The 12410-nt window shown below is 38.1% G+C and overlaps 1 protein-coding gene across 1 annotated transcript in view; it reads left to right on the forward strand.

The window, feature by feature from the left end:
- The window catches only part of MYO16 (myosin XVI), a 392532-nt gene that overhangs the window by 325250 nt on the left and 54872 nt on the right, over positions 1-12410 (forward strand). Inside the window, exons 31-32 of the mRNA XM_068170049.1 lie at positions 269-576; positions 2395-3597. Coding sequence (XP_068026150.1) covers positions 269-576; positions 2395-3597 — 1511 coding nt within the window. The remainder of the gene's footprint in view (positions 1-268; positions 577-2394; positions 3598-12410) is intronic.

The following is a 12410-nucleotide window of genomic DNA, read 5'->3' on the forward strand; positions in this document are numbered from 1 at the left end:
TCAGTGAATGTCTGATCAACACTACGAAACTACTCAAGGAAGGCTGCATTTGTGTGTAAAGGGCCAGTGTCCTGATTTATCATCAAACAGGAAATGGAAGAAAGCTAGCAGCTTGATCTGGATTTGTTTGTCTGATTACTACACACATCCCCTAGACACAGCAGGGGAGTTGTGAGATTGTTTACCGAAAAGCTGTTGTTATGTTTGCATGAACAGGTTCATTGTTATTGCTTGAATAATGCATCTGGGCCTCTTTCTGTGTTTTCAGAGCTGAACACAAGGGTGGGAAGGTCTCTGAGGACAGCTTTGCTGGCTGTCGAACGCCTAAGCACTTTCATTCCAGCTCCGTCCCTGTCCCCATGGCAGTGGACGGCTTAGTACATTCTGTGGCTGGGTCATCCATCAGATCCCCCTCCTTGCACTCTGTGTTCAGCATGGATGAGAGCAATAGCCTGCCATCTCCAAGGAAACAGCCTCCTCCCAAACCAAAGAGGGACCCCAACACACGACTGAGTGCATCGTACGAGGCTGTCAGTGCTTGTTTGTCGGCAGCTTCTAAGGAAACCGCTAATGAAGGTTAGGCATAAAGGGAAAAACAGCCACAAATGTTTCTCTAGGTTATTGATTTATTCTATTCACTTTGATCCTTTTAAACTCAGTCAAGCACCTATGAAAAGTCCTGCTTCCCTGAAATATTTCAGTAGTAGTAAATAAAATTAATCAATTTGTCATTAGTTTCCAAATCAGTAAATCATGTTCATCTGTTCTAATTGCCTGGTTTGTCAACAACCAAAACCTTTTTCAGAACTCTCTGCAGAGACAAATGATCTGTCAACTTGAGCTATTCTATCCTACTGACCATTTTATTTCACCTTTTAAACTGTACATTAGAATATCTTGCATCACTAAAATGGCTTTTTTTGAACCTTGAATTTCACCAAGTTAAGCACTGAACTTTCTCCTGCTATTTCTTCATGTTCACATTAATAATGTATGCATCCAGTGGTTTATGTTAGTGCAATAACTTGCTTACAGTGAATTTTTTATTTAGAAAGACAGTTCACTGAAACTCCCAAAGTGTCTCAATGCATTATAGTACATATAGAATGGTTTTGAATTCAGTTGTTCTATTCTCCTTCACCCCTGAAATGAATGAGTAAAGGATGAAGGGAAAGAATGTATTCTGTTTTCTTTTGATAAGCCTGACTTGTCCTGCTTTGTGTAAAGGATCCTCTAGGCTTATCAGGAATGATCCTTCAGGTTGGTTTTAAAGCTACATATAACAGTTCTTTAATCCTGCATACAATGAATGAAAAACCTTTGCAGCAACCTCTTGCAAAATAGTTACTGTTCTTACATCCAGCTAATTAGACCCAAGTCCATTTTCCTTAGCCTTTCTTGCTCATCGTTCCAGCTCTGTGTAAGGAGAGATTAACTATGTCCAATATGCTTTTTAAATAGTATAGTTTAAGGAGTTCTGTATTGGTTTCAACTTTTTGTGCCTAGCTCTGCAAGAGAGGATTGTTTTAATGAAAAAGATTTAGCAGAGCTTTTTGGAAGAATGATTACATATCTATGTGTAGTCTTAACACTAATGCTTGCATGCACTCACAGAACAACTTTGAAGTTCTTCTCATTTTGGTGAAACAATAGGGCTGGTTTCACTGCCATATACTCATTTTCTAAGAGTTATGTCCATTTCCCAAGTCTTTGTCCAAAAGCAATTCTGATTTACACCATCTACTTTTGATCATAAAAGACCAATCACCTAGGTATCTGGTCTTTCCTCTCTGGACATGCCTTGAGGCTATGAAAAGACATCAAGTTCAGTTAACTATAGACTCAGTTGGGAAACTGCCCTCAGGCTTTCAGATTCCCTAACTTTATAAATTATTTCTATGCCCACAGTACAAAAGAAGAAGAAATAGGCATAATAACTGCCTATAATTTGAATTTGATAGATATTAAGTAGAAGAAGCGTCAGTTACTGGCACTAATGTGTGTCAAAGCAGCACCATGCTGAAACTCCTAGTTAAAAGCATGTTCATCTTCCTTAAGGCAAAAGGAATAACGAGCACATTTTTCCACGTTACAGATTTTGCAGTGAAAATTGGGATTCAAAAGATCTCCTCAAGCATTACTTCTCATTTTTTAGTTACAGTAGAGATTACCAAAGCAGATTATATGCCCAGGTACCAAAGGCTTGTGGTTCACAAGCTGGATAGTTCAGTATTTTATTCCTTGAAATATGGGTTTGGTGGAAGTCCTTGTGTTTATCACTGCTGCTCATTGTAAAACTAAACAGCTTTTCAAGTCTTAATGTACTAGATCTGTGTCAGGAAAAAAAAAACTATTTTGATCTGTTAATAACACAGACCTTTTCCACTTTCCTAGTACTAACCCGTCCAAGGCCACACAGTGATGACTATAGTACAATGAAGAAAATACCTCCCAGAAAACCAAAACGAAGTCCCAACACCAAACTTAGTGGATCTTATGAAGAAATACCTGGCCAAAAGCCTGGGGATGTAAAACAGGCAAGCACAGTAGTTAAACCAGGTGGCTATGACACAGTGACAGTAGAGAGAGCAGCTTCTGCTGATGGGCGACAACATGGTGTGTTGAGTCTCTATATGTCACAAGAGGAAGAAGAAAATGAACCTGTCTATATTGAAATGGTAGGGAATGCAATGAAGAGCAGTTCTGCTCAAGCAGAAAGTCCAGAACAAGGAGAATCTGTATATGAAGAAATGAAGTATTTTCTACCAGAAGAAGGAATCAATGGTAATGGAATAATTCCAGTAGTGACTGGATCACCTCCTCTATTATTTGAAAGCAAAAAAAATGTTCTCGTTGAAGATGGAATGTTGGATGGAAACAGCCAATCATCTTTGATGTATAAAGACTCATGTGACATTCCAGCTCCTTTCCCTAACTTGCTGCCCCACAGGCCACCACTTCTTGTATTTCCTCCAACCCCTGTCACATGTTCACCTGCATCTGATGAATCACCTCTAACACCACTAGAAGTCAAAAAGCTTCCTGTCTTGGAGACCAATCTAAAATACCCTGTGCAGTCAGAAGGTACAAGTCCATTATCACCACAGTACTCCAAAAGCCAGAAAGGGGAGAATGAAAGACCAGTGTCTCCAGGCTTGGTTGTGTTCAATGTTTCCAGCAAAGTGACTCCTCCTTCCACACCACCTCCTTCTCTCCCACCACCCCCTCCTCCTGTACCACCTCCTATTTCCTACCGAGGTTCCACACATTTTGCGTTTCCTCCAGAGACTTGTGCTAGTTTTCTGATTAATACAGGGAAAACAGGTACAAACTCAGATCTGTCAAAAGCACCTCAGAGACCAAATCCTGCTCAGCTTGGATGCTCATCTTCCCCATTTTCTAAACTGCCCTACTCCCCAAAGGCGGCAAGAGCAGATCACAGGAAACTGAACTCAAATTCATCGTCTTCATTTCCATACAGCCCTACAAACTCAAGGTCACTGACCAGTCCCCTGGATGAATTAACTAGCTTGTTCAACTCAGGACGGAGTGTGCTACGAAAATCTGCAGCAGGACGTAAGATCAGGGAGCCAGAAGGTAAGACAGATCTCTGTGTTTCTGTATAGTGTACTTCTGCACCAAAACTTTCTTACATTGGAATCTTATTGAGTAGGTAAAAATAAAAAACAAAACCAGAAGAAAAAAACATAGAACATATAGTCAGAAAAAAAAAAAAAGAGCTCTTCAAGTTTTGTCTGGGATGACAACTTTTTCTTGTAACATTTGTATGATATAAATGTAAATGGATTATTTTTAACATTCCAACACTCTCAGTAAAATAAATACAGATGTTTTGGCATGTGAAAATTAGTTTATAGTATCAACCTTTAGAAATAAATTGAACAAAATCTATGACTAGATGTCTGGTGGATAGCATGTACTTTAATTTGAAGACTTTCTTCAAAGGTTTTAAGGCTTCATTTGCATGAAATTCTGAATTTGGTGATAAAGCCATTATTACTATTCTTCTAAAAAGAGAGAAGATGGAGAATCCTGAAGCAAACAGTATTTATTTCCCTTTTCTATCCTTTTTATTCCTAGCTTTGCTGTTATGTATATACACTTATGTACATACCTAGAGATTATTGGATATCCTGTCTTTCTGACATCTGGAGAACATCTTTTGTATCTAGTGCAAAAGCCATCTATAAAAAGAAGACAAACTTGTCATTTTGCTGAAGATTTTTGAAATCATAGTCCTCAGATATTCTCACTGATTTTTTTCCCCCTTTTCCAGGTAGTAAAGGGTTTAATGTTGTTAGAACAACAACAACTAGAACAAATCTATAGATCTTATGAATGCTGAAAGTTCATCCTGATGTTAAGAAATTCTGTAGGCTGCTTTGTGAGGATGAGACGCTTCTGACCTAACTTTGTCCATTTAGAATCTTGACATGTAGTCAACAAATCCTTAGGCCATGAAAAGACCATCATTTTGAGAGTTTAATTCCTCCTATATAACCTCCTGGACTTGGTATGAGGAGAGCCTAGATAGCATCATTTGGGTTGGACAAGACGTTTAAGATATCAAGTCCAACCATAAACGTAACATGGCTAAGTTTAGCACTAACCATGTCCCTAGAAACCACATGCATGTGTTCAGGGAAGGTGACACAACTACTTCCCAGGGCAGCCTGTTCCAATGCTTGACAGCTCTTTCAGTCAAAATGTTTTTTGTAGCATCCAACCTAACTGTCCTCTGGTTCAACTTGAGGTCATTTCCTCTCATCTGATCACTGGTTACTTTGTAAAGAGACCAACACCCACTTGGCTACAACTTTCTTTCAGGTATTTGTGGAAAGTGGTAAGATCTCCCCTCAGCCTTCTTCTCTTCAGGTTAAACAGCCCCAGTTCCCTAAGCAACACTTCACAAGACTTGTTCTCTAGACCCTTCATCGCCTTCATTGCTCTTCTCTGAACATGCTCCAGCACCTCACTATCTTTCTTGTAGTGAGGGGCCCAAAGCTCCAAAACTGAACACAATGTTTGAGGTGCATCCTCACCAGTGCCAAGTACAGGAGGACAATCACTTCCTTGGTCCAGCTGGCCACACTATTTCTGATACAGGCCAGGATACTGTTGGCCGTCTTGGCCATCTGTGCATACTGCTGGATCATATTCAGACAGCTGTCAGCCAATACTCCTAAGGTCCTCTTCCACTTGGGTTAACCTGTCATAGAAAGAGATCAGGTTAGTCAAAAAGGACTTGCCTTTCACAAACCCATGATGACTGGACCTGATCAACTGCTTCATAACCTTCCTGGATATCAAGATCAGGCTTACAGGCATGTAATTTCCTGGATTGTCCTTCTAGCCCTTTGTACAGATGAGCATAACATTTGCTGACTTTCAGTCAGCTGGGACCTCCTTGGTTAGCCAGGATTACTGGTAAATAATGGAAAGTGGCTTAATGAGCACCTCTACAAGTTCCTTCAGTACCCTTGGGTGGATCCTATCTGGCCCCAAATAATTGTGCATGTCTAAATGGTGTAGCAGGTAACTATTTCTCCTTAGATTATTGGACTTTCATTCTGCTCCCTGTTCCTGTCTTCCAGCTCAGTGGGCTGGGTACCCCAAGAACAATTGATCTTGCTATTAAAGGCTGAGCCAAGGAGGCAGTGAGTACCTCAGCCGTTTCCTCATTCTTGGTGTCTATATTCCCCCTTGCATCCAATAAAGGATTAAGATTCTTCTTAGCCCTCCTTTTATCATTGATATATTTATAAAAACATTTTTAAATTGTCTTTTACTGAAGTATGTAAGTAGGTTAAGTTCTAGTTTGTCTTTGGCCCTTCTCATTCTGTTTTTGTATAACCTCACAACATTCTTGCTGTACTTCTTAGTGGCCTACCCCTTCTTCCAAAGATCGTAAGTTAACCATTTTTTCCCTGAGTTCCAGCCAAGGCTTTCTGTTCAGACGTGTTAGACTCCCACCATGGTATCTGCCTTTTTGGCCTTGCCCCTGATTGTTACCCATAAACTGTTATCCCCACCTTTAATTTCTAGGTAGTCAAAACACTCCCTAATATACAGAGCTACTCCATCACTTCTCCTTCCTTGCCTATTCCTCCTGAAGTGTTGAGAGCACTCAGTTATGTGAGTCATCCCCACCATGTTTCTCTAACTGCAACTGTATCAAAGTTTTCTAGCGGAACAATAGCTGCCAGCTCCTCATGTTGTCCATGCTGAGTTTATTGCGTAGATACACTTCCCTTGGGCTATTGATCCCATGACTTTTTGCAGGGGGCAATGCCCAAGTCCTATTCTTGAATTATAAAAATCAACAGTAAAGAAAGGGGTAGATTATCTTATGCACTGCCTGTTTTCTTAAATAGGTACCACTCCATTGATTTTAGTAGCATATCCTGATTTTTGCAGCTATAATAAAAGCATGTGTTTGTGCTTGTGCTGGATATGTGTATCTGACTGTGTGCCATCCTGTCTCTTTGTCCCTAACAACCTTGATAGCCTTCAACCAAACACACCAAGGAGATAAAGATCTCAAAACTAAATGAGTTTTTACAGAATTCATGGAAGTTATTGGCTAGGTGGAGACAAGAGACTTACATTAGGTGAAGGGGTCAAATCAGCTATCAGAGAGACTGTGATGAACAGACCCCCTGTGGGTCTTGCAGACTTGAAAAAGCTTTAGCTAGACCTCACATGTTCCAGTAGGCTGTTACCTATGAGACTTACGGTTCTCAACCTAAAGAGAATGTCTTGTTTGCTATTCTGAGTAGATAAATTGATTAAATTGCTGAAGGAGTTATTATAGTAATTTTGGTTGCTTTGGCAATATTACTTGTTAATATTCAATGTCTATAAATACATGTCACATGTTTTTATCTGTTTGGTTTGTTGTTTGGTTTTTTAGTCTCTCTTGTTTTATTATATAGATATTTATCTATATTTATCTACTGGGAAATAACTGTTAAAGTCAACTCTTTGGATGTATTTTCTCAAGGCTCTCTCAATGCACTTTGTGATAAAGCATGGTAAGCCTAGTCCAACCAAGTCAGAAAACTGACCTTTACCTTAAACAAAAAAAAAAAAGTGTTACTTTGGAATACAAACTTTGGACTTTTGCAAACAAAATTTTCAACTAAATGTGACCCCAGGATAGAGTTAGGCATGGATCTCCTGTGGGATAAAGCTGGTGCATTAAGAGACGCTACCATAAAAAAACCTAAATTTACCTTTCACATGGAAAATGTTGTACTCCTAAATATTTCATCAAGGCAGCACTAAGTATGAAAGATCAAAGTTTAAGAAAGATATACGATAAAACACCTGAATCAATATTTTATGAGCTAGGAAGCTGCTGTACGCTAAGTGCGGTTACATATGAATAGTTCAGCGATGAGCAGATGAATTGAAGGTATCAAAGAAATACAGATGAATGTATGTGTGGATCTTTACATATACTGTGGGGATATTTGTCATATACTTCATATGTTCAGTTAATCTGTAGGGTAACAACTAGAAAAGATCTTTATTACTTAACTTCTGATGCTAACTAATAAGATGGCGATCACCAGAATGGAGTCTACTACGTAAAACTAGAAGTTGTCCATGTCTTACCTTCTGATTTTTTTATCACCTATTTCTTAATGCATATTCAGTTCCTGGAAGAGTCCTCCCTTTCTCCTTTTTGTCATTTCTGGTATTCTATTTATAGGAGATAAAATAAATTAATTTTAATAGACATCCAGTGAAACTGAAGACTCTGCAATATATGATTTCCTCTATTTCCATAAGTTAAGAACCTACTAACACCTGTAATTAAAAACAGAAAGTAGAATTGTGGGTCATTTTGAAGTCAAGGAGAGTTACGTTGACTTACCTTAATAAGTTTCTGCTTGGGATCCTCAGCCTTGGAGATAAAAGCCTTCTTGACCATAATAATGCAATACAGACACATACACCGATGTGCTTCCCTCTTACCTGGAGGAATAATTTCAAGGCCTGAGAACACTGATGTCCTTTTGGATCATGACCTTTCTGTGGGAAATGATCATCCAAAATTACAGTAGAACAGATTTGTGTTTTTCTGATGGGCTGCAGGCTTACTGTGAACTGAACTGAAAGCATTCTTCTTTAACAAAGGCCACAACAAAAATAAATCAACAAATGGAAACATCTTTCACCTCCTGGTGGCTTGCCCTAGACATTTTTTTTTCATATGATAATAGAATCTACTGGTTCAAGCAATTACCAGGATCATGTATGCTGCTTCTGCCAAGGTACTTTATGTGTAATAGAAGTTTTCTGCTCTACAGAGCTTATAGTTTGACTAAGCAAAACTGTAACAGTCAAAAACTGAGATAAAGCATTTCTTCAAGCTTGAAAAGAGTTGTCATTGAAGCTACAGCTGTATTGTTAGACAGGGATTTCCTTATACTCCATATAAAATGAGACTTGAATGCAGGGAAGTGGTAATACACACAAGGTTCTTCTATTTCCTCTATTTCTAGAAGTAGAAACTGGTTTGAAAAACAGATGAAAACTGAATGATCTTGTGCAGAGCCTCTACTCAGCTATTTGTAGGCAAGACCTTAGGCTTGAAACTAGACTTCCTGAAACCAAATTCAATACCTTTATCACAAAACCACACTCGCAGGCAGAATGTAAAAAAAAAAAAAAACTTTCAACATCTATAACATTCCTTACATAATCAACATACAATTACATGTTTAAACATTTAACATTAAATATTTTTGGAACAAGGACAGAATTTTCTTTTCTTTAACATGGATGAATGGTACTGAGATTGCTAGGTCATACTGTTATTTCCCTTGATGGGTACAATTTATATTAAATTATTCCACAGAAACACAGAATATATCTGCTTGGGAGAGACCTCAAAGATCACCATTCTGTCCTTCAAACCATCACTAAAGGGTCAACACTAAACCATATCTCTAAGCACCAGGTCCACACACTGATTGAACACCCCCAGGGATGGTGACTCCGCCACTGCCCTGGGGAGACTATCCAATGTTTGATAACCCTCTCTGTGAATAAATATTTCCTAATATCCAGCCTAAATCTCCCCTGGCAGAGCCTGTAACCATTTCCTCTGGTCCTGTCACTTGTCATCAAGGAGAGGAGTCTGGCCGCCTCCTCACTCCAACCTCCCTTCAGGTAGCTGTAGAGTGCAATAAGATCTCCCCTCAGTCTACTCTTCTCCAGACTGAACAACCCCAGCTCCCCTAGATGCTCCTCATAGGTCATGTGGTCCAGGCTCTTCAAAAGCATCATTGCCCTTCTCTGAACATGTGGACATGTTCCAGCACTTCAATATCCTTCCATACAAAGGGGAATCATTCCCACCTTAAAACAAGAGATGGAATAGTTTGTAGCCCATCATCTATTCGCAGACTTTCAGAGTGAGTATTCATGTGGCTTGTAAAGGGAAAGAAGCAATGGAAATATGATTTTCTCTTAACCTGAATGAGTTTCCTTACCATCAGGCTGTTGATGAAGATGCAATGCCTTCTCTGATTCTTGCTTGCTGAGAAAAGTTTGACATGGACACTTAACTTCCATATTAGAGCAAAAGATAATATGCAAACTTGCAACTCCAGATTTAGATGCTTTAGAAAATTGGGAAGACTTTTCGTTTATATAGGTCACCACTGTATAGGCTTCCAAGTTTTGTGATTTTTAGTGTTTCAATGCAAGTTGCACTGCATATGCAAGTCAGTACATGCTTTAATGAGCTCTTAATGCCAAAACAGGAAATGCATGCAAACATTAGTTAACTAAGTATCACTACTGTTCAAATATTTGTCCAATGTCTTTGGCATCCATTAACTATATGAATCCTTTCTTTACCTGCTTCCTAAGTGAGGTAATTCCAAAGCAGACAGCTTCACATATCAGGGAACTATTCCACATTCTCCTGTTTAAGCATAGGAAGTCACAGGAAGACAGTTACAGCTGATAAATAATATGGATATTTAGATGTACATAGTTGGGTCTAAAGCTTGCCAAATTGAAATTGACTCAAACTTGGAAAACAAGAAGATTTAAAATGTATGTATAAGGAGTACTGTCCTGTCAAAGGCAGATATTCCTCTGATAGCTAGTAAATAATTTCCCTCTATCAGCAGATTAGAGCAAGCTATTGTGCAGCTAATGTCTCAACTGTTGATTGCATATTAAATCCCCACTGTGGTTTCTGAGATGAAATCCCAGTCCCTTATCGTCCAAGCCACTCAACATTTCCTCCTAAGAAACTTAATAAAACCAAGATTAATATCAGCTTCTCATTATTACTACATTATGTTGCTACAATATAATAGTTTTTCTTTCATTGTGGCAAAAACTAAAAACTTCCAAAACATGAGTAATGCAGAAATCTGTGTTTCACCTTTTATCTTTTACCTGTGAATGCTAACAGAATGATTACATTTGGCTTCTGTGTCTTTGAAGTAAAATTCTCAAGGCATTAAAACTTCAGTGAATTAAGCTTCACAACACTTAGGAGACAGAACTGGCAATATGGTTGCCCTCCAGCCCAACCTGGGTGATTTTTCTGAGTAGATAATTATGGTTTGCATTACTGTGGCAGAAAAAGGGGTTAGAAGAGTCTAGGGAAAGTACTCTCTGTTCCTGTTTGCAGAATACCTATGAACTCTTTTACCACCTGAAAGATACTACCTTACCCCGCAGACTTCTCATCTCTAAGTCTGCCTTTATCTAGATAATTTACCAGAGGGGGGAAAAAAAAAAAAAGCAAACCAAACGTGTTGCTTTAGGATAAATACAATATATGAAGAATAATTTTCCATTTCAGAATCTCTGAAAACCAGTGTATTTTACTGCTGAAGATTTTTTTGAGGTTTCTGTTATAATTATTTTCTTTTTTACTGTAGCCTTTCTCTGTTTGCTTTTACAGCCCCAGATCATGTCCTGTGTAATTTCCCTTGGTTTTCTGTTCTGAAATGGAAAAGTGTCTGTGTGATTACCATAAATAATTTTAAACTAGAGATTATTAGAAGAATAAATCAAGTCTCATTTTCAGCTGAAAACAATAATAGATATTGCCATAAACTTTTATTATATTTGTTTTTCATTTTAAATGCTTTTTTTGAAAATAAAACTAAATCTTTAGCACTCCTCCACACATTTCCAAAGCCTATATCTGGTTAAATGCAGGTTGGAGGAAACTGTGCGGTCCCAGAATCACACAAGAAATATCACTCTATTTTTGGCATGATTTTATACTGTAACTACCTAATGCTATCAGAAAAGCATTCTCGAGCAGACAGACCCTTAGTCTGATCCGATACAAGCTCTTATGTTCATACCTAGCTACTCCTTAACAGCAAGAAAGCTGAGAAAAAGAAATTGCATCAACTTTCCTTTTATAAGACCCATTTCTGAGAACTGCAGGCATTCCTTTTAAATTACTGATTCTTTTTTCCCTTTCTTTCCATTGGATTGGATTTACTGTCCCATTCATCCTATTTGATACTGAAACATAATAACCACACTATAGGGTTCAGGTTAGTGCATTTCAAGCCAATAGGTTTTGATAATATCCCACCATTAGTAGTGACTTGATAACTCCCATAGATATTTACAAGATTATTATCTTCATAACAATGTCATTTTTTCACCATCTGATGCAGCATCATTGTTCCAAGTTCAGCAATGGTTCAGGAATTTTTCTTATTATTAACAGTGTTGTGAGCTTCTTTAAAAAGTACAGTCTTCAGTGTTTGGTTTGGGGTTTGGATTTTTTGTTTGTTTATTTGGTTTTGGGTTTTGTTCTCTGTGTGTGTGATCCAAGATGCTGAATCACAAAGGATTTGGTTTAGGAACCACTGCGCTACTAAAACAATGATGCATTAATGTAAGAAATCAGCCATATCTGAGAGAACAAGGAAACTGAATGGTCGCACACTTATGTTCCTGATACCAACCAAGAATATGGCTCTTTGGCAGTAAACATCATAGAATTTGATTTTACAGGACTATAGGCATTTCAGAGATAGTGGGGAATTAATTTCAAACACGCTTTTTAGTGAAAATCTCTACATAATTTCTCAGCTTGTGTGAGAAATCTGTTCAGATACTTTAAACTTATTTACATCCATCTCAACATTAAATTCTTTTGCATAGAGCCTCAGTAGAGAATAATCCCATTTCATAGAAAATGTCAAGATTGACATACATTTTTGTTTTGCCCTGGAACAAAAATCCAGCATTCTGAAATTCTGTGCAGAAATAAACATTCATTCATGTCCAGTCATTCAAAAATGTTTGGAAAGTATTGAAATGGCTTACTTCAAACATAGTACATTTTTTCTTTCTGGAAATGTTAACAGTTAAATGTGTTG

The sequence above is a fragment of the Melanerpes formicivorus genome, unplaced genomic scaffold, assembly GCF_026170545.1.
Source record: "Melanerpes formicivorus ecotype bairdi unplaced genomic scaffold, bMelFor1.0.p_v2 SCAF_1, whole genome shotgun sequence".
NCBI lineage: Eukaryota > Metazoa > Chordata > Aves > Piciformes > Picidae > Melanerpes > Melanerpes formicivorus.